The 23,669-nt window shown below is 39.0% G+C and overlaps 1 protein-coding gene across 1 annotated transcript in view; it reads right to left on the reverse strand.

Moving 5' to 3' along the window:
• Positions 1-23,669, reverse strand: part of LOC129723294 (ecdysone receptor) — a 436,732-nt gene that overhangs the window by 269,113 nt on the left and 143,950 nt on the right. Inside the window, exon 4 of the mRNA XM_055677426.1 lies at positions 16,864-17,039. Coding sequence (XP_055533401.1) covers positions 16,864-17,039 — 176 coding nt within the window. The remainder of the gene's footprint in view (positions 1-16,863; positions 17,040-23,669) is intronic.

The raw sequence follows: 23,669 nt of genomic DNA on the forward strand, positions 1-23,669 counted from the left end.
TTGGCCTTTGTCCGTTAGTGCCAGCATTCGCTACAGTTGCAGCTCTGCTTCGAATGCGTCATTATGCAACGGCCCTGACTGTGCAAGATAAGACCATTCCAATCAACCACCGTTCGAAAGCGAACAGAATGGTGTCGATAACAGATACCTTCACCAATCGTCAAGTGCTTTCTCGATAGTTTAATGTAAACTTCAATCAAGCAGCAAAGTGAACGACAATTTGCCGTGAGAGTAATAACAACCACTACACTACATTCCCAACCGCCGCACGAAAAACCAGTTTCCATCCCGCCGCCAGAGTAGTTGTTGCATGCTACACGGTAAATCGGCCTCTCGGACGGACGCCACCCCCTATTCGTAGCGAAACTTAAAGGAAAAAGAAAGAAAATCATAACCACACATTCTCCTTTCCATTTTGATATCCGCATCCCGCCAGCGCCACCATCCCTCACGTGCTGCAAATGTGTGTTGATTATAGATTAGCAATAGAAAATGTAGTTTTCTAGGTGAAGTGCCGCTTTCCGGTGCTCCCCTTTACAGCGTGGAAAATTCACGCCTCGGCAAAAGTTCGCTTTCGATGCAATTTCACTGCGATTCGGAATTGCTGCTGTGTGGGTCTGATCTGTGTGTCGGACCGATCGTCGTAAGAATCGAACACCTTCGCCGTCTTGGAAGCGCTTAGGTGGATGTGTCGATAACAAGGGGGATTTCCAAGCTTGAGATCGCACGAGATTCAATAGAAGACCCTCTTCATCAGCTGGCTAGTGGAGGCGCAGCAGGTGTGGGGCGTGCCAGAAAAAAAGCATATGTGCACAAGTTATGCTACACGTTTTGCTTTTAATTGGAGTAGAAAATTCGCTCACGATGATAGTAATTTTTGAGCTAACTCGCGGTGGAAGCTGCTCGGCACAAGGCGAAAGAAGGGAAAGTATCGAGTAATTGTGCACATAAATAGTAAAAGCGAGATTTTCTGTGGGCACTGCAGCATTGCAGGGGGGAGCCAAGAAGCCGATAGTTAGTGCAGTTAGTGTGTGCAAGCTTGGTCGATTAGCTGCATTTCATTTACGCTCACTGTATGGGTTAAGTTGCAAACAAACAACGATAGAAAAAAGATTGCGAATTGATCCGTTTTCTCTTTTTTTCTTCTCCGGTGGTTATCTTTTCATAAATCAAAGTGGTCTATCAAAACTTGTGGAGGACTCTTGAAAAATAGTTTCACTGATGAAGATCCCTATTAGCGAAAGTGTAATGTTTTGATTTGAATAGTTTTTAGATACAAAACATATGTGCAGCATTTTAACCGGTGTCTTTATCCGAGAGTCCTCGATGATCATTACGACTTAATTCAATAAAAGCGCGAAAAGCGATAACCCCTTGTTGTTTCCTCTCGAAACAACCAAACCTCTCTAATTTTTTTACCGAAGAAAAGACAAAAATCCCATTATAAGTTTTAGTTTTCATTATTTAAAAAAAAATATTACGAAAAATACGTTTTTGATACCAAAAAAATTCGATACACAAATATAGTATGTTTATGACTACAAAAACTATATAAACTAGATTCGTGGGAGATTGCGGAAAACTTGACTAATTTCGCAACATTTTGATGTAGTCGCCATGTTATAACAAACTTGCAATAATTTTAGAACCAGTGCTAGGAACGATTCGCTAATTGATTTGTTACACCCAATAAACGAAAGATTGAAACAGTCAATTGCCATCTAAACAAGAGATTATATGTAAACATCGTGGAGAAATGTTTGCCCGAGATGATGGAATCCAACGGTAGCAGACAAAGGGAATCACCATCAAGCGCACACCGTCGTCGTCACTCGATTATTGGCAACCGGATGGAGAAACGACGCCGCGCCGTTTTACTGGCACAACAGTCGCCCTCATCGCCGCCCGGAGGATGGCAACGGTGATCGTATTTTTTAATGTTTGTTGTTATCATTATTTTTATTATTATTTCGGGAGAAGGTGTAGCAGTAACAGCTGTGTACATAGCGAACAGTTTTTGCATTTGGTTGCCCTTCGCCTCGCACCCATTCTGGTTTGTCTGTTGGGGTGCAAGTGCCGCATCGAGTGATGACGCGCGTCGGCTGGTGTGGGGTGGAAGCGCACGAGAGGACATCGCGTCTCGGTCGTTGCGCAGCACAATTTGCTCTCGGTTGGCGCAGGTCAGTGTCATCCAAGGGCGTGGGTCCGAACCCGAACCGCGCGCCGGTTCTGTTCCGTTCGTTCCGTTTTCTCCTTCATGGTGGGTTTATTTAGTTCTGGCAGGCGATGCTGCTGATGCGTTTGCAGTACCACCAGTTGGATAAGGCAGAGAGGAGTGGATGCGGGGGAAAATAAAAGGGAAAAAAGGTTAAATCCGGCCAGCCGAAGCGAATTCGAATGCTGGGTTGAGAGCCAAGTGTCGAACAGAGTGCGAGAACATTTTTGCCAAGGTGAAGGTGAGTAACCTTTGAAGGTTATTTCGCAAAAACATGCAATGGACTCTCAAGGCCCAAAAGAGGATCTGCCGAATGGACTGGGCTGGGAGTACCCGGGGCAGAAGATTGTGTCTGTGGGTAAATATTACTGTACCACATTCATTTTTTTCCTCCATATCGGGGGAGCCCGGGCCTCGCTGGGGAAAGTTGAATTTATTGCCCGTGATATAATGCAGTTTGTTTGAGCACGCCGAGGTAATGAACTCCAATTGGAACTAACGCAATTGTTGATTCAATGGGTTCTGCGGCCGTTGTCTGGAGCTGACTGTGTGTGCCTGTGTACTTGGGCAGGTTGCAGTTGACACGGAAAGGGCTGCAGCAAAGAACAAAGCACAATTAACCGATTCCGTTTGCTGGGCAGTATCTGGATGGTTCGGTGGAGGTTATAATAGAAAATAAAAATGTAATTTCCCCTGGCGACGTCGACGATAGCGACAACATCGGTGTTGCATTCTGTGTGGGAATTAAAATTCTTTTATTTGAATGGATGGGTGGAAATGTCACAATTTGCATTCCAAAAAGTTGAATATTTTACAATAATGAGGGATAATAATTCAACTGGAATTATCACACAATTAGCTTTGCATCGTCAATTATTTTTGTAACTACGTAATTGAGCATTTTATTTAATTCAAATTCAGCAGCGAGACTTCCTCCAAATATTTCTGTTTAACTCTGATTCTACTGATAACAGAAATTTTTGGCAAAAATGAATAAAACTCGAAAAAGAGTCTTTTTTTCATGTTAGTGACACTGGCTAAGTCCATTTGAGCCAAACCCGCGCAAAACATGTATCTTCCTTTTTGAATATTAATTCACTTAACCATTCGACCGCATTTTTTCGGAACAAACCCAATAGATTCTAAAAAAATCTAGTATCATAAATACACTATTATGGCTCAAAAATATGATAAACACATACTAATTATCTGTATAACTAAAATATATAATCTATTGTTTAGTTAACAGGTACCATCGACATCATTAACTTACAGTGAACTCAATATGCTCACCTCTGATAGAGAAAATCAATGCTCTCGTTTTACATTTCTGTGCAAACAATATCATCCTTATGGTTTCACATCAGACTTCAGTGAAGACTCTTCATGAATTAATTACCAAATTAGAAATAAGGGGAATATCTTCACATTTTCCTCTGGTTTTGGATCACTTCCAATGCAGAAAAACAACCTTCACCATACCAAACGTTCGTACACCTATTTTCGGATTTGGGGAGTGAACTCTGAACTATTAACCTTATATCAGCGAGTTTTTGAATTTTTTTTTGTTTTCCACGGCGTTTCAAATACCAGAAGTCGCCTGGAATTCGAAAATAGCGTTGGACACCCGTTATTATTTTCTGAACATAGTTCCCTTTCTAGAAATATCTACATTAATTAAACATTTTACTAAGTTTAACAGAGCTTGGCAGAAGCAGAAATCGCGAAATTGATTTCAAAATAACGTTTCAATATGACCTCCAGCTTTCCAGAAAATGTAAGCCGTCATGTGGGATCTAAAAACTGGAGCCGGGCATGAATATTCGAACTAAGGACGTCATCTTGAAATATACATGTAACAGAGCATGTATTCGTCTTCCGCAAAATGCTGAAATCGGAAGTCGCCATCTTGTTTAGAAAAAAAAGCGTTGGACTTTTACTGCCGTTCCAATCATAGTAGTCCCATGTTCTACACAAACCTTATGCACGCTGGGACAACTATGCTTGGAAGGGTAGTTTATTTCTAGTTTCTACGGATAACCCTGATTCCGAAAATACCAATGTTGGGAGGTTTGTAAACATTTCCCACAGTTTTTTACAACTTCCCAGAAACCAAAAGTCACCATCTATGTTTTAGGAAATCATCAGACATCATATTATGACCCTAGACATCCATTTTTCGGTCTCTGAAAATTAATTTCCGGCCTCCAGATATGACTAAAGGCCTGAAAATTATCGTATCCGTTCAAAAAGTTCTCATAATGCAGGATGGAGGTTACCTCTCCCTCTTCCCAATATTTCTATGACCACTTCCTTTGTGCAAAGAACACATATGTCAAGTTTGGTTGAAATCGGTTCAGGCAGTCGAATCTATGTGCAGAAATTTGTTTTGAATTTGAAGTTGAATAATACTTCGGATCTTGATCTATATATTGATCCGAATGGTGTTCATATTTAGAGTTGAATCAGGGTGGCGAAAAAGTTTTGAAAACTAAATTCCGTGATTTTCCCTGAAATAGGCGAACTGCTGGAGTGGATTCTTGTTAGTTCACTTTAGATTCCTCATAAAGTATAATCCTCAAAAACTCACTTAAAAGCAGTAAATTTGATATTATAGTCGGGCATCTGCACTCAAAAACTCATTTAATTCAATCACCTACATCAGAAAACCCAATCCGCGCATTGTTCTATACGGCTACAACGGGACTCGTTCAGCAGCCAACCAAAGTTTTTTGCATCACTAGCGGACCACTTTTCATTTTAATCACTAAACAAAATCACTCACTACACTTGAATACTTTAATCTTTGAAATGAAAAAAATCATACTGAAAATGTTGAATTATTCCGACATCTTTTTCGAACTGAATTTCTATTTTTAACAACGGCTTTTTCCCGTTAACACGCAAGTTCATTAAGCAGACAGTATGTGAAATAGAGAAAGAACGAAAAATAAGCGAACTGGAAATATGATACAGATTTGAAAAAATATACCGCATCCCGACGGGACTTGAACCCGCAACCTTGCAATCTTGCGGGTTCAAGTCCCGTCAGGATGAGGTATATTTTTCCAAATCTGTATCATATTTCCAGTTCGCTTATTTTTCGTTCTTCCTCTACTTCACATACTATCTGCTTAATGATATTCCGACATCATTGGTATAAATCTACAGCACTGTAGTGGTTACCTAGGTTACCAATTTTGCACGTAAACAACTTCAGCGGATATCTAGGTAACTATAAAATATAGGTACGATGGGCTGCGGCTACGTTCATTATGATAATGTGATTCATTCATGATTAATAGTGTGATGAATATGAAAGCGTCGTGAGATGAATAATTGAACAGTGGTTCAAGTTTTGAGATGTATATGGAAGCGTAGTGAAAAATGATTTGTTTTACAAAATTCAGGATAAATCTAGCTAATTTTACTAAATATACAATGCTAAACGATTTCATAAGAGCACGTAAGCATATTTAGTTTATTTGTTCAATGATTTCATGAAAGTTTGATGTTTAATCCGTGCTTTCTTCGTGAATTCGTCTTAATGAGATGAATAATGGAGCAGTTCCCCAATAACATAAATTTCCCTCATATTTTTCAGCATTCAGCACAAAAAAATGCAAAATAGACTAATACAACTCTAAAAAACCCGTGGAAAAAGTATTAGATCGGATATGCAACCAAACAGTAGACGTCCCGTATAAGCCTTTTTTGCTGAAAAATCGTCTTAGTGCTAAGAAACCGCTTAAAAAAGAATTGCATCACCGTAAAAAAAATTCTCTGAATGTTTTTCAGTTTACCCTGATGGTCCCTGGTCAAAAATCGAATTTTCTAACATTCTCTCATTTTCCAGATTTTCGCCACCCTGTGTAGATATTCATACTGATTTAGATTTGGATCTAGATTCTAATATGTATTAAGAGTTGGATTTGGATTTATGTTTGGATCTGGATTGGGTTTCAGATTTAGATTTGACTTGAGATACAAATTTGAGCTTGGATCTGAATTTGAATTTGCATCTGTATTTGAATTATATCTCATTTTGGGATTGGATTTAAATTAGAATGCGAATCTAAATGTGAAATCCATTTTCAAAGGATCTGAATTTGGATTGGGATGAGGGTAAGCATTAGTATCAGAATTAGGACCTGGGTTCGGATCTGAATTGCAATCTGGTTTAAAATTAAAATCGCATGCTGATACGAATATGAATCTGTCGTCGGTAATTTTTCGAGTCCAATCTACACTGTTTCCAACGCTGTGAAAACGTGGTCGAAATTATTTTGACTCAAAAAATTGATTCCAGTACCGTAGAGTCTTCAGCAAAAGTGTTCTATTAATTATTTCAAATTTTTGTGGTTAATCCACCTAAAAGTGAGAGTGGACCCCGTGACTCTGTGGTTAGCGATGTCGGTCGGCTAGCTCTCCCATACGGTTGTTGATATCGGGTTCGATTCCCGATCGAGTCGAGGATCTTTTCGAGCTGGAAATTTTCTCGACTCAGCACTGGGGCACGGTGTATCGTTTTACTTATCCTACACAGGCAAAAGGTGCCAAAAAACAATAACGTTAACGAATTCTCTCAACTTAATCTAGTTGGTCGAGATCGCTATTAGCCCCCAGGCTAAGCGTGCGATATTGATTTTGTTACCTAAAAGTGAGAATCGTATGTTTCTTTATTTTTTTTTTTACTAGAACTACAAGTAGAAACAACTTTGCCTAGGCGAGACGATAGGATTAACGCAACTTTGCAAAAACAATAATTTCCCGAAAGTTTCAAAAATATCCGATAGAAAGTCAAGTCATTTTTATCGACTTAGGTTTTTCTCAGAAATAGTTGAGAGACCATTCACATAACTTATGGACGTGTAAGAAACTGAATGGGGGGGGGGGGGGGGTGGAATGATGGCGAACGTGCACCATCCAAAATATTTTCAGAATATATCTGGATGATTGTCCACGATAGGGGTAAGGGATAACGCTGGTCAAGACAGGGGGGAGGGTCAATAAGATGGAATTAGAAAAAAAAGAAAGATTATAGTTTTTAGCCTTTCCTGCCAATTTGGGTACTCCTAGCCACTAACATTTTCCAGAGACTTAAATGAGTTTTTTTGTAAACATAATGTTGAAGCAACGAACCCGGCGAGCAATTACTATGCGAACTTTCACGTAAGTTGTTGCGTTTTGATAATGGCTAGGGGCAACAAAATTCACAGGAATGATAAAAAAGCTATAATCTTTTTAGGGCAGCTATTTCGAGCTTTGGGGCAGCACTTTTTTTCGTTTTTGTCGACCAGTGTAATCATCAAAAACTTGTCCACGTGGATTATGGATGGATTTAATATTTTTCATAATTCTCTTTTGCTATTTTTTCTCCCTGTGCTTTTCTAGTTTTTTTAAGTTTTGGCCTAGTCGCTGTCACCGATAGTTACCAAGAAAGAAAACCCCTCTGTTTCTCTAACGGGAAACAAGGTGTCTATTATCAACACTTTCTTTCGTCGAAGGAATGTCGGGAAAATGTTCTATTTCAGACTGCGCAACGGAAGGTGGTATCTAATGTTAGTCTGTCTCTTGGGATGAGAGTTTGTGTCTATACCAGGTTCTGAGAAAGAGTCTACCGCATGATTAAGCTGGAATTTTGCTTGAGATTTTTTTCGAGGAGACGAAATTTTTGAGACTTACTGATAAGCACATTTTAATCAGTTTATTTCCATTGGCACCCTACTGTTTATGTCACGTAATAAACAACTATTCGAATGTTATTCTAAATCGATAGTTCGATAAGTGATATCGCTAATGATAGCAGGAAAAAAAACTTCATATTTAGATTGTTGTCTTCTACTATCGCTCTTCAACATTTTACCGCACTCATATTGAGAGTGAATGATGAGCGCGCTCATTCTGCTACGTGATAGCCATTAGCTTAGGTTCCCCCTCTCTCTCTCGTACTTTCTCTTTCTCTCTCTATGTTTCTCTCTCCCTATCTTTCTCTCTCTCTCTCTATCTTTCCATATCTCTCTCTCTTTTTATCTCTCCTCTCTCCCTATTTTTATCTCTCTCCATATCTCTTCCCCCCCCCCTCTCTCTCTCTCTCTCTTCTCCTCTCTCTCTCCTCTCTCTCTCTGTCTCTCTGTCTCCTCTCTCTCTCTCACTCTCTCTCTCTCTCTCTCTCTCTCTTCTCTCTCTCTCTCTCTCTCCTCTCTCTCTCTCTCTCTCTCTCTTCTCATCTCTCTCTCTCTCTCTTCTCTCTCTTCTCTCGCTCTCTCTCTCTCTCTCTCTCTCTCTCTCTCTTCTCTCTCTCTTTCTTTCTTTCTCTCTCTTCTCTCTCTCTCTCTCTCTCTCTCTCTTCCTCTCTCTCTCTCTCTCTTTCTCTCTCTTCCCTCTCTCTCTTTCTCTCTCTTCCCTCTCTATCCCTCTTTCTCTCTCTCTTCCTCTCTATCTCTCTTTCTCTCTCTTCCTCTCTCTCTCTTTCTTTCTCTCTCTCTCTCCCTTTCTCTTTCTATCTCATTCGTTAACACACAACACAGTGAGCAAGAGGGGAGGAAACTAAAATTACCACGACCTCAATTGTTACTAGCCAAAATCATTGGTTGTAATGTTGACGGAAATGTTGGCACATTTGGCATTTATGTCATAGATTTAGTTTCATGTTTTATCCTGTAGTGTAGAAAACAGACAGTGTGTCAATAGTCGAGCTATCACCATCATATATTGGAGCACTTTTCCTCAAGCTTGTGAGCATTTACACTACCCGTCATAAGTTTGGAATCGATTTTCTGAGTAATGCAACACCCCGAAAAGTTTAGCATCACTTGATATGGGCAGATTAACGTAACTCTATCTTTTGATTCTGAAAACCTAGAGAGTTGTGGTCTTCAGCAAAGTTGCTCAGCAGGTCAAGGGCTTGTGATTGGAGGAGAGTTTAGTTCGGAATTCAGCCACAAGGCAGCGCTAGTGTGTATGAAGTTTTGAACGCTATTTAGCTCAATAATCCCACCATCTGGAGAGTTGCGATTTTCAGCAAAGTTACTCAAGAAGTCAAAGGCTTGTAATTAGCGGACAGTATAGTGCCGAATTCAGCCGCAACGCAGCGCTAGTGTGTATGTAGTTTTGAGCGTTTCGAACTTAGTTTAGCTCAATAATCACATCGTTTACACTGATAGTTTACACATGACGAAGTGAAACCAATTTGAATGTTAACAATTTGATCACCACACACAATACGTAAGCTTGTGTGTGTTTATTCTAAAGAAGTGCTTTCTTTTGAGGAGGTTACAACATATAGCATGCGACTGTGTTGGTATGTTGAGAGTTTGATCAGCAGCATACACAACCCTTTTTACTAAGGGGAAAATTGACGATATCGCGACTAAATTGATTACCTCGGCTACAAAGAGTTGCAATAGACTTGCCTCTAATCCGATATTGAAGGATTTGACTTCCTGGAGACCGAACACGCAACGCCGCCGCCTTACATGCAAGTCGAGTGGTTCTGACTTCAGTACATGGTGCGTTCGAGAAGCGCATATAAGCCCCATCCAACGAGTAGACACCCGAAATGTATAGACGAAGTCAAAAACACTTGCCCTGCTGGTTGCCGTAGTTGTCAAAGTGGTATTTTAATTAGAACACTGGATGATTTTGATTCGTGTTGACACTGAATTGTAATGGAAATAGCCGGAATAGTTCGGAACACATATGTGGCGTTATACTGTGTTTTGACGTGCTTAACCACAACTGGTGGTACTAGCTGACGACCGCAAATTTCTAGGTAGTAATATTCGCGCGATAAGTTGAAGTTTCAACATCCTGAACAAGTTTGCTGAACACCGTAACTTTCTAGCAGATTGGAATCGTGATATTAGTAAGGTTCAAAATACGACAAATTGTGTGCCCACTAGCGCCACCTAGCTGTAAAATTTCACACTGAACTGGCCATAATACAGTAGCCTTTGACCTTCTGAACAAGTTTGCTGAAAACCGCAACTTTCTAGGTTGTCAAAAACACGAGATATCCGCCTATTCCAGGTGATGCTAAACTTTTCGGGAGGTGTTGCAATATTCAAACTGGGTGTTGCAATACTCAGAAAAGCGATTCCATACTTATGACGGGTAGTGTATGCACTTTGGCTGTAATGGCATATAATGGAAAAAATCAACTCTTCAATTTTCAATCCTTTTAGTTCTGTAGAGGACAGTGTGTCAGTGGGCAAGCTATTACCACCATAAAAGAAAGAACGTTTCTTCACTCTTGTGTCAATAAGGTTTATTCCTGCCAAAAGGTCTATGTGTATAACAAAAAGAGAAAATTGTTAACCTTTCTGAAACGGACAGTATTTGTATTAGAATCCCCAATTATTCCGGTTAGTAGTAAATGAGCACTTTTTCTGCTGCTTTCACAACAGCCACCATTCACTTTGTCTATTCTACAGTCGAAAAAAATAGGCACAATGCACTACGGTACCCCATCAGCATTGCAATTAAAATGTTGTTGGGGGAACATAGTCTTGAGATTCTTTTCATGCATAAAGGCAGTACAGACATGCGACTCGCGTTCATTTCTAATTTGGCTTCTGAAGCAGAAGCACTAGCAGCAGTTCTTAAATGTCTTCGAAAGATATGATGCATATGAAGCACATGAAACTGTACAATTTTTTCAAGTTCCGTCATTCTCGCTTCTGCCTTTACGAAGCTGGTCGCTTGCATTGCCTTAGAGAAAAAAACGACCAGCTTCGTAAACGCAGAAGCGAGAATGATGAAACTTGAAAAAGTTGCAAAGTTGTTTCTCATAAAACGTGTCACAACTTTTTTTTAGCAAAGCCAATTTTTGTATGCAAAATGAGAAAAGTAAAATTTGTTTCTCACTTTTAGGTAGAATATTCACAAAATTGCAACTTAGCTGGAGCTACTGCGGCTCTAAAATCTAAAATTTTTCTGGTCAAAATAATTTCGATCACGTTTTTACAGCACAGGAGACAGTGTATAAATTTTTTTATGAACTTAAACTAGCTATTCTTTTGGATTTTATTCTGTATGTAGTTCAAAATGTCATTTTTAACGTTTAATTTTTGTAGAGATTTGGATTTAAATTTGGATTCGGATATGGATTTATATGCAAACTTGAATTTGGTTTCTGATTTGGGTTTAATTCTAGATCTGAAATCGATTAGGATTTGATGTGAGTTCGGATCTGAATGAGCAGCTATATAAGATCTACAGAGTGTTAGGGAGCTCACTTAAAATTTTTTAGGGGATGATAGAGGACCCTATGTGACGAAAAGAATCCTCATACGCTTATGGCCAAAATTCAACTACTGCAGAGTTTTCACTTTTTCCACTTTTCGATTATGTTTGCCTTCAACAAGGTCTAGCATAAGAAGTATGATAGCTAGCTCAATTCTGTTGGTTTCGTTTGAAAGCTGAGAATTCATTTCACAGCTTTCCCAATTTCACGTTGCCAGTTAAATAAAAGGACTCGTGGAGAATCTCCACGGTGCATATGAATTAAAATTTTATAATCATTGAAAAGTTGTTAACGTGAAATGTGGATGACTCCTTAGGGGCGATACACATTCTATGGACAGTACTTATATTTTTTATCAATCGCGTAAAAAAGAATCTAGTGTAGGCTACGATAGATTACTTCATAAAAATTCAGTAAAATTACTGCATCATTAGAACGGTACAAGGATTAACTCTTCAAGTAACTTATTACCCCCTTTGGATTATTTGAGATCCATTCCAATCCAGTAATGATATATTGAACATCGAAAAAAAAAAAAACTTTAAAAGACACATTATAGGTTGTTGAAGCCTGCATACTAATTTTCGTAACAAAGTACTAACGATGTTCATTTGCAAACTAGTAACTATTCTCTCCCCCCAGCAATTACGGCACACTTCCACACTACTCCTCCAGCTGCAAAAAATACCTTGACTTGGTTAAAGTTCACTATCATCGCGCCCTCCACTCAAAGGGAAATAAAAAGGGCATCCTGGATGAAAGTGCACTCTAGCTGGAGCTTAACTGCCCGCCCTAGCATCCAACATCCAATGGGTCGTTAATGTTAGTAACCATAGCGAAGTCACGATTCCTAGCAACGCTGCCACGAGCCTGCACTATAATCGGGTTAACTCCTTCGAGAGAGCTCGAAGCTGCCCGCGCGTTAATATTGCCAATTGGCAACAGTTGGCCGATTCAACTTCATCGACAACAACGATGGCAACGTTGGCAGTAGATTGATTGTAACCTTGAACTTTTCGCCGGCCGGTTCGCTTCCGATTCGTGAAAGGTATGAGGCAAAAGTAAGCTTTTTTTCTGCATTCCCTACGCCACGGCTGATTAACTTCGTCTGACCCCGACTCGGGTTGGGCTTGGGTGGAACGCAGTAAATGACGCAGTTCTAGCTGCAAACCGATTGAATTTGTTGTATCGTGGCAATTAGGCTGGCACAGAACGGTAATGTAGACCAATGAACCGCCCAATCGTGAAATTGACACGTCCGGTTTGATGAATAATCCCCTAACTTACCTTGGACAACCGAGTGTATGTTTGTGATTTTGCCAATAGTAGCTGTTTACGTTTTTCAAACTTTAATTAGAAGTACCATTACTATACATGGTCGCTAAAGCCAGCGGCAAAACGCGACATACCACGACGAAGACATGGTATTTTCGTCCGACCGAGAGGAGCAGTATTACATTTCACGGAAGTACATTTAACAAGCAACCGAATCGAAAATACCCGTCGTCACTAGACCGCCGCACTCGGGAGGCTTTCTAGGGTTTCGTCATTAGTGTTTCCTTGTTTTCGGCTCGGAACGGAACGGGAAAGCGTGCGTGCGTGTACATGTGATGCAACACGGTTTGTATTTTTTTCTTTTTTCGATGTATAATTGGGTTAACGAGCAGTCCAGCAGCCAGACATGGACATGGAATGAAAGCATAAAGGGATTGCGGTGACAGTGAAGTTTTTTACGCTTGCCGTAGGTCATGGCACCTGTCGGATGGAACCGATTGCTTCCGTAGTGGGAAACCTGAAACCGTGCGCAGTTCTAGCTTGTTCGAACTGTTCGGCTTTCTACCCCCATTCACAATGGGGAATTATTTGTGTAACGCTTATGGTAGCATTACCAACGAAGTGAGTGTCTTTTTGGCGGTGGTTTTTGAACTAAAACCAGGACATGGTTTTCATAGCTCGAGTATAATTTTTGCGTTACTAAAATGATGACCGAAAATCATGAATGTTATATACATGCGGCTGTTTTCCTATATGAATGTTTATTCCTACTAGATTAAGATTTTTAGTTTTCAAAACGCCGAAAAATTTTTTATTGTATTATCTTCAAATACAACATCTTGAGAACATTTTCACAAATTTTCTTAAAGATCTGCGCAATAGGAAGAAAGTTAGAGCGATTTGCAGCGCGTCTCGCCACGGCCGCATAAGTTAAACTTGAAACTTTACACGCGATTATCTCGGAATAGCGTTTTCCGAAAAATGACTTTGTCGTGATCCTGATTGCGGGGAAACTACTAAACCGATTTCCTTCATCTTTTTTTTTAATTTTCGTTATTAAATTCACCGGTCCTTGAACGATCGCTTTTTGAAACATACAGTTACATTTTGCCGCAAAAAAATTTTCATGCAATTTTTGATTTCGGTTGACCCGCTGAGTCTCTATCAAGATCACCGCAAGCCTCTGCAAAAAAATAGCGTTTCGGGGAAACGGCCATTACTCCAGTAATAATTGGTATATCTTAAAATCAAACGTATTTTTTGACGTAGAGCTACGTTTTTCTTTAGCCTACCACATAGGGATGTAAATAGGAAATCTATTAACGAAAAGGGGACGAAATATGTCCCTTTTTAAATGCTTATAAATCGGTTTGTTTTCAACCGATTTCCTTCATTTTTGCAGTAATTGTTTGGAAAATTATACACGCATCCACCCAAATGTAGAAAATTGTTGATTGATTATGCAAACTATTGTACTATTGATAATTGTCAAGCCTTGTTCAAACGAAAATTACGTCCTCTGATTGGTCGTTATATGATTGCTTCCCCAGCAAGGTCGACAGAATCATATACCTTGCAATTGAAAACATGCTATTTGGCCTATATAAGAGCCTGTTTCAGCCGAAGCCGCTCATAATAGTTCTGGACAGCGACAAGTTGTCAACAGCAGTCGTCCTTCCTTAGCAGCAGCACTAGCCCTGTGGCTGGTCACCACGTCTCAGGAGCAGCGCGGTTCTTCTCAGCGTGTGTCGCCAGACTGCCATTATTCCCCCGTGTTAGGGCAGCATGAAGATCGTCATCACCAAATCCAATTTTGAACAGCAAAATGCCTTTTTTCAAGGCAAAAAAACTAGTCATTGAAAGTTAATAATTTTTGGCAACGTAAGCAAGCATTCTGTGCGGATTCTAGCAGTTACATCCGTCGCGGCCGTCTAATTTACAAAAGGTGAAATAGCTTCCACAGTGCATGTTGTCCGTGTATCTTAACTCCCCCACTGTTGGGGCAGCACAATGCGATCAACAACCGATTTTGAACCATCAACATGAACGATTTTGAATAACAAACTGCCCTGTTAGAACGCATTCACAAAGGCAGTTAATTCGAATATGCAGAGCTAATATGAAGTCGATCCAATCAATCAGCATTAACAGAATTTCGTCGTCTCCCAGCTGCCAAGTTGCAACATGATGCAACACACAACAACGAGCAAACGAAATCGCTTGATGTTACAAACCGCAATAAAATACGAGTTAAAACCGTTGCGTGTGTGAGAGCACCATCGGTGTTTTTTCGCTGGAAACAAATATCGAATGCGAATTGTGGAATAATTCGTCTAAAGAATATTAGAGAATTAGACAACTGAACTGAAGGGCGTGGCCTATTACGTAGCACCCTTCGACTATAAAAGAGTGTTTCTGGGAAAACTAGCTACATTCATTAGTCGGAAGGTGAACTGGATGGACCGTCCACAACGTTGACTGCAGTAGCAGCAGATATCGGCACTCAGCAGTTGCAGTAACAGACCATAGCAGCGGGTCGCGCCTGTGGCTGCCTTCAAATTAAGCACCTGCCCTGTGGTTGGTCACCATATCTCAGAAGCAGCGCGGTTCTTCTCGCTTCTCAGCGTGTGTCGTCAGACTGCCGTTATTGCCCCACTACTGAGGCAGCATAAAGGTTGCCATCAGCAAATCCAATTTTGAGCAGCAAAATGCTTTTCTCAAGGCAAATAAACAAATATTTGAAGGTTAATAATTTTTTGACAACTCAAGCGAGCAATCTGTGCTGGATAGTAGCAATTTAAATCTGTAGCAGGCGTCTAATTTACGGAATGTGAAACAGCTTTTACAGCTCGTGTTTTCAGTGTCTTTATTATCCCACTGTTGAGGCAGCACAAAGCAAGCATTAGTAGACTTTGACTCATTAATGAAACACCTACAGCAATGCCTTTGTTAATAGTGTGCGTAGTTCTACGTCACTTATGCGGTCGTGTCTTGGATACAACCTCCTACTTTTTGTTGTTGATAAACTGTACTTTCAGAAAAATACCCCTTTGATGCAATGAAAATGGTACTATGCACTTAAAAATAGATTCAAACTTCCCTCATTTTTCTCGACCAAAAAGGTATATAACCCCTTAAGTGGTAACAATATATTTATCAGTTTGTTAACCAAAACAATTACAGAAACAAACGGTATTCGAAATTAATTAATAAAAGATTGTTGGATATTAGAGGTCATTGTCGTTTTACAAATAACTATTTTGTAACATTCATATTTGACATTCATCTTCAGTTTAATTTGCTTAATATAAAAATCACTAATTCGAGGTTTTACAATTGAATCCCTTCGTTGGTAATTTCGCACCGACTGTTCGATCAAATCAGGTTCGTTCAACGGTTGAACTTTTTTGTGCGTTTTGTTTGTACTGATCTTGAAAGCAAGGTAAGCCAAACATTATCAACGATCAATAAACCGTACCCACTGTACAGACCCACCCAGCAGCAACATGTCGAGCAGAAAGGTCATACAAAACAAGACAGCCTACCACTGAGAAAACACAGAAAACATTCAGCCCAATCCAACCAACCGACTTGTTCAGGTTCGGGCTAGCCAACATTGATCTTGAAAGTCAGTGGGTTCGCCGCCCAGCGCAACTGGATCTGGTGCATTCGCTCCAGTGCCAGTGCCAGTGAACGTGAGAGGTGATCGTCGAGTGCGAGCGCACGATCGTTTAATTGACATTTCATGTTCAGCCAAGCCACGAAACGCACACAACTATACCAGTTCAACAATCATGAAAGTGAATCACTATTACGGTGTGGTAGCAAAATACCCAAGTAAGTAAATGGATAAAATTTCCTTTCGCCGCAGCTCTATCGTAGAGCGAAGAACTGAGAGAGGGCGGCCGATCGTGAAGTTTGTGAGAGTAAAACAGTGTTAGTGGGGCACATTTTATGACTTACTACCCTCAAGATCGCTCAAGCATTGGTGTTAGTGATGGCGATGAAAGATCACTCGTAGTGTCGCCATCTTTACTTCAAGACGGAGCACTTTCCACTACTGTCCGCTAGAGGTCTTTGATATTACTGCCTAAAGATGAAAATGAAAATCTGACTAAGTACTTACCCATTTTCCCATTCGGACTGTACGGGTCGTAGCTTCCGGTGGACATCGGCGACGAATATCCATTGGACATCGTGGTCGTGTAGGTGTGGCTCTGGGAGCCGGGCGAAGGGCTCAGGGGCGGTGCGGAGCCTGGCACACTGCCCGGACTAGGAGACGATATCCATTCCTCGGCATTGCTGTTGCGGCACGCGTATCATCGTAACCGTGTGGAGGAGAGAAAGTGACAAATAACACAGGGAATTAATTTTATTTATTTTCGCAACACTCGGCATATGAAAAATAATTGACTGACATTTGTTTGAGTTTTTTTTTTGTGGTGAAGACTTAAGGGAAGTACGTGCTAGCGGATTTGAGTTAAAGATGATGTCGATAAATATCAACGTTTATGAAAACGTGTATTGTTATTTAATTACTACAGTTAGCGAAAAAAAGCTGCCAACCTGTCGAAAACGAATCGCAAATCCTTATTTTCAGTATAGAACAACAAAGTGAATTATTTAATTTCACCCCTCTATCTGTACATTATATCTTATTCCGAAGCAATCTTTGTTCAGCACAGATTGTACCTTTCTTGATTATCTCGCATGGTAGCATGCAAAATTTGACAACTTTTGTCTGGCAAGCCAGTCACCCTCGAAAAAGTCGAAATTTAGTCTGCAGGTACTTTTCGCGTCTCCCTTCGTAGCAACCAGAAGCCTCAAACAAACCATGCCCTAGGTCTACAACCACCTACGTTAGCTCGTTCGGTACCAGCAAGCAAGAAAGAGAAGCATACCACAATGACGACGACAACGACGACGACGACGAGAAAGTTCGAAAATGAAGACTAGTTGGTCACGAGGGAAATACGACTCCCGCCGGCGGTGCAGTGGCGGGTTGGAACGGCGAATGGGGTCTGTGGAGCATTTCTCCCACTATTGCCAGCACCGTCTGCTGCTGGTGTTGGCAGCCTGGATGCGACTGCTACCGATGCTGCTGGCTGCTGCTGATGGGATGGGAACAACATGAACAGACAGCAGCTTTCATCTTGGCGCATTGAATCGCAATCAAATGGTTGAGGGAACGCGGTGGCAGCTGCCACCGCCATCGTCAACACATTTTACAGTTTTCGGGAATGTTTTGTTTGAATGCTGTCTGGTTGTTGGGAGATGTGCCCACGCGTGAAGATGAGATTCGGGATTGAAAGCGAGAGCATGAAAGCATAGAAGGGTGTTTCTGGCGAACATCGATCGATTTTTAGCGATGTTTGCCAGGGCTGCAGGGATTTCCAATAGAAAACACGATTTGCATACATTGGCATAATTGAATGGGAATGACACACTGTAGGATTCTAGTGAAAAATTCAAAGCTTAGCAGAGGGGGAGGAAATTTCATTTCTTCAAATTGGTCTCATGTTTATCAATGTGTTTCAATTAGGCAGAGAAAACGAGAGTTTTCCATATACAGTAGTTCAAATAACGAAGAAGTATCTGTTTTGAAAGTTCGACTAATAATAGTACATAGGAGACCAATTTTCTACCAAATGATGAATCTATCGGATTCGATTATTTGTAATTTATGACAATGGCGTGGGGAGAAAGGTATGAAACGGAGTGCTGTTCAAACATCAAAAGAACCCTTCAGTACAAATCGAACAACATATAGTTTTATCTGATAATAGAATTCGTATAAAATTCGGAACAAATAATGTGTCTTAATCGGACCAACCATTTTGTTTCAGATCCATTTGAATCCAAATATTTTTTCAGATAGACAATTTTATTGCCTAAAACTATTCTTCTAACGTTTCAAAATTTCAAAAAAGTGTTTCTAACAAAAACTATTCCTTGAATTGTACCTACGTGAAATCAATTATTATATCAAGCACATTTAAAGTGAAGCGATGAAGTCTCAGAAGTAAGCTGTTCCGATCAGGAAACGAAACCGGTCTTCGCATTGCACCAATAATTCAGACTTTAAATTTAATATTTCGCACAAGAAGTGTTACTACGTGAAATTTACATGTTATAGAAGCATTATACTGAAAAACATACTGTATTTTCCAATTATTTCATTCATTTATCACTGCTTTGCAAACAAGGCACGATAGCAATCGTAAGATTTTTAAAAACTTCTTTACTGATAGCATTACTTAAAAATATCCCCATGAAACCTTTTGAACATCATCAGGAGAAGCTGTTCGATTATACTGGCAAATATTTGAAGCAACTTTCCGTGAAATAGTGAATCAATCTCGCACATAAATAATAATTCCGTTCATGGTGTATTTTCGAAACGTTCCGATCATAATACAACACCCTTTTTTTTTTTATTTTTGATTACGACTTGCTTGAGAGTAAAAATTCATTGTTTCTATATCAAAATGTATTTACATTTATTTTGTCAACTTTTCAAACAAATTCAATTGTTTATTTTCTCATGTAAATTTTGATGGATTTATAGTTCATTTCAATAGTTTTTTATTCAATTATTTTTTTTTTATTTTCGATCTTTTCATTAGGTTTGTATGAATTTGAAGTTTAGGGTTTATTCAGTATTTTTGTTTTGTTTTTGATATTTATGTCACTTCAATGTTCGTTTTTCTGTTAGTAATATTTTAAAAAAGGTTGGTTAATTATTTGATTATAATTCATAACATATTTTGCATTTTGATTTTTCAAACTTAGATTTTAACAGTTTAAGGTTTTATCATTTTATTTTTCAATTTTCTATAGTATTTTTCTATTATGACACTTTATTTCTTGTTTGTTGTCTTTAATTTTTGTTTTTTTTTTGTTAAAATAATTGTTAGCTCTTCAATGCAATTGAATGAGATAGTTTGTTTTTTTTTTCTTCGAGTTTTTGGTTAGGTATTTAAATTTCGGATTGTTGAGATTACCTTTTTTATTTCCAAATATTTTATCGAAAATATATAAATTATTCGAATCGGCAAGAATATTGAAATCGAAGGCCAGCATGTTTTCCTACAAGATATCAGTTTTGATAACATTCTAACAGCAAAGCATTGAATTATCTGATAAAGAAGGTTTTTAAGCTATACCTTCAAGACATCAAGGCTCAAGGCAACAAACATTAGTTGGCGGACGAAAACATGCATGTAGTCATGTTTTTAGGCTTTTTCTTCGTTTTTTTTAAATTAATTCCTCCTCCGTTTTCGCGACAAAATTGTTGGAATAGATCTTGCGCTTCAAGTTTGCCCAGAAATCCTCGATGGGACGCAGCTGGGGGACGTTGGGCGGATTCGCCGACTTCGGTGCCACATCGATATTCAGTCGCTCCATCTCCTCCAACGATCGCTTCGAGTAGTGGGCCGACGCCAAAGCTGGCCAGAACACCGTGTCTACGCCCTTATGGTATTTCTTGATGAACGACGCAACTTCTGGCAGGCACTTCGTACTATAAATATCCCCGTTCACGACCAGCCCGGAGCGAAAGAAGAGCGGCTCTGACATCCCCTTCTCGCTGATTGTCAGTCACAGCCGCACCTTCTTGGGGAACTTGGTGTGTGAAATAAATTTCACCTCGGAGCTCACTTCCTTCGTGGGAGAAGTGAAATACGAAGTTCCCTGTCAGTCGTTGCCATCCAGGGTGAGATAGATCCCGTCGTCCATCACCACTGCCACGTCGCGATTCGCCGGGAAAATCGACTTGACAATCTTATTCAACCGCTGTCGCTGCGTAATTGCCTGCAGCTCCGAGACCAGCGGACGGGACTGCCAGAATAAAGAATTAGGTAATAAACATACAGCTGAAGCTTACACAGGCAACGCAGCTGTCTTGTGTTGCACACGACAGCTCAGTTTGTTCATTTTGAGGATGTCCTTCGTTATATATATTTTTCCATTGTTGTTTATATTAAAAGTATTAACGTATGTTATTGTCAATTTTAAAAGTACATTTTGTTTGATTTGTCTTTTGTGTAATGTATAGTTCATTGGATTCGATTTTTTTTTTTTATTTTTATTTCCTATTTGTTTCCGACTTTTGTTTCGTTTTATTTTCGATTTCTTCGTTAGTTTTTTTGAGTTTAAGGTTTTGTCATTTTGAAATCCTAGATTGTGTTTTTTTTTCGTATTATTTTAATATTATTGTAGTGATTTTTTTGTTTTTGTTGTTTATGCAATTCAATGTTTGTTTTTTTTTGTTAGTAATATTTGTAGAAAGATTTTGTTAACCATTTGATTTACTTTCATAGGATATTTTGTATTTTGTATTTTGTTTCTATTTTTTTTTATTTTTAGGTTTTAGAACCAGACTCATAAAATCTTATTTTATTTATTTCCAAATTTCTCGTTTTCCTAACTTCAAACTTTTATCTTGCTGATAGTTATCAGTTTTTTTCTATTCTGTCATTTTAATTTCAGTTTCTTGTTATTTCATTTGTTTTTATTTTCTTTACTTACTTTTACTTTACTTTCACTACTGAAACGGGCAACCAATATAATCGGCCATTCTTGATTTTACTGAAGCTTTGCATAGACGTTTCTGATTAGATATAAATGAGTTTTTTTGGATAAATAATTTTTATTTTACAACAAAAAAGTATTTTTAGAGTGTATATTTTTTCGGAAAGATTAATTTATCATCTACAACTTTGCCGAAGACGTCGCACCGATCAAAGAAACCGTTTCGGCTCTAAAAATATTTGTAATCGTCAATACCTTCCCAACCTAGCATTTTTCAATAGCTTCTTAAAAATGAGTCGTGCTACAAAAAAATAAACCAACAGCACAAAATGGCATCTTTTGTTTATAGAAACGTCTTTGCAAAATTTCAGTCAAATCAAAAATAATAATTCAAAGAAATGGTCGGCTTGCGACCAGACCGAACCAAGCGCCAAAAAAATTATTTCGAGTAAGGCCGTTACAAATTTTATTTTCATTTTATGTCACCCCCCCCCTCCTTCAAAAATCTTGAATGTTGGAAGGGGAAGAAAAAAAAGCTCATACCGTTTTATTCATTTTATTTGTTTTCCGACAGCATTATTTCTTAATTTAGCAATGAACAAGTCCAGTGACAAAGAGAGTATCGTCAAAAGGCAAGCGAAATAGATAATAATAATAATAAACTGTTATTTTTCAACATTTATTCGAGTGCAAGTTATAACTTGCACACAAACTTTTATCAGAGAAATTTTTTTTTTCGTCTCGGTGTTATTTATTTTTTTGCCACCCCCTTTGCTAAGTATGATAACCTTGGACATAAAAATAATTCGAAATTTGTATCAGCCAAATCGGCGATCAAAGTTTATCCAACCCATATGTGTCCTGCTAGCTGCTGCAGAGAAATTTTGCTATAATACCAAGATAAAATGTCCAAATTGTTTTATTTTTTTCATGAAAGATAGATTATCAACTTAATATCCACTGGTGTTAAAAACTCAATTTAAAAAAAATGGCGCTTGGTTCGGTCTGGTCGCACGCCGACCAAATATAAAAACTGGGAATTTTTTTTGTGGAACTGCTCCTTTGTTATACTAAAACACAGGTTATAAATTCGGTCGAAAAACGCAAACTACATCGGAAGCCCGACGAACCAAGCGGTATATACCATTCTACTCAGCTTGACGAAATGAGCAATTGCTGTTCTTTCAATCACGCAATCTTTCTCACTCACTCTTACTTTCTCTTTCTTACACACTCCACACTCTTTTTCTTTCTCTCTCGCTTGTTTTCTCTTTTTCTATTCTCTCTAGCTCTCTCTGTCTCTCTATCTTTTTTATCTCCCTCTATCTTTCTCTATCTCTCACTATCTTTCTCTTACTGTTTCTCTCTTTCCCTTTCTTTCTCTCGGTATCTTTCTCTCTCTCTTCCTTCTCTCTCTCTCTCTCTGTCTTTCTCTCTCTCTCTCTCTATCTCTCTCTCCCCCCCCCCCCCTCTCCCCCCCTCTCTCTCTCTATATCTCTCTCTCTCTCTTCCTTTCTCTCTCTCCCTCTCTCTCTTTCTCTCTCTCTCTCTCTCTTTCTCTCTTTCTCTCTCTCTCTCTCTTTCTCTCTCTCTTTCTCTCTCTCTTTCTCTCTCTCTTTCTCTCTCTCTTTCTCTCTCTCTTTCTCTCTCTCTCCCTCTTTCTCTCTCTCTCTCTTTCTCTCTCTTTTCCGCTTTTTATATTTATATCTCTCTCACTCGCTTTCTTTCTATCTTCTTTATCTCCCCTCTTATTTTAAAGAGGGTTTTTAAAATGATTCACAACTCGTTCCGAACCAGATGTAAATTATTTTAATATTCATTTGGCATCTCAAACTTGATTTCATTAGGGTGGTTCGTTTATTTTTTAATAGGGCGGTTCCAAAAACAATTAAAATAAAATCCATTGTCATAGAATAGGAAAAAAGCAATCGTAGTAAGAAACTCATGTCATTACCGTTGCGTTACTCGTGCTCTGACTAGCAATATTTTTTGCAATGGGAAATTACAAAGCGCTTTGTACAAAATATAACAGTTCATGTAACAGAGGATTAGGAGGTTAGAATTAGCTTTTTCTTTAAATATCATAAAATTTTATAGTTTTCGTAGTTGCCTCCACCCTCACGAAAACTAGTTGTGTGTCCTTGTGGTGTATCAAGTATAAGATGTCAAATAGGCAAATAAACATAAGCATTTTTCCTACTAAACCTTACAAATTAATTTTTTATTGTGTTTGAAACATAACGAACCACCCTAATGAAAATCAAGTTGGAGATACCAAATAAATGTTAAAATAGGACATTTGACATCGAAAAAAAATTTCGATTTTCCCAATTTCCTGTATTCCCCCCCGTTGATAGTTTTGCGAAGGTCGAAAAATCACAACTTTGAGGCACCCCTAAA

The sequence above is a fragment of the Wyeomyia smithii genome, chromosome 2 (assembly GCF_029784165.1).
Source record: "Wyeomyia smithii strain HCP4-BCI-WySm-NY-G18 chromosome 2, ASM2978416v1, whole genome shotgun sequence".
NCBI lineage: Eukaryota > Metazoa > Arthropoda > Insecta > Diptera > Culicidae > Wyeomyia > Wyeomyia smithii.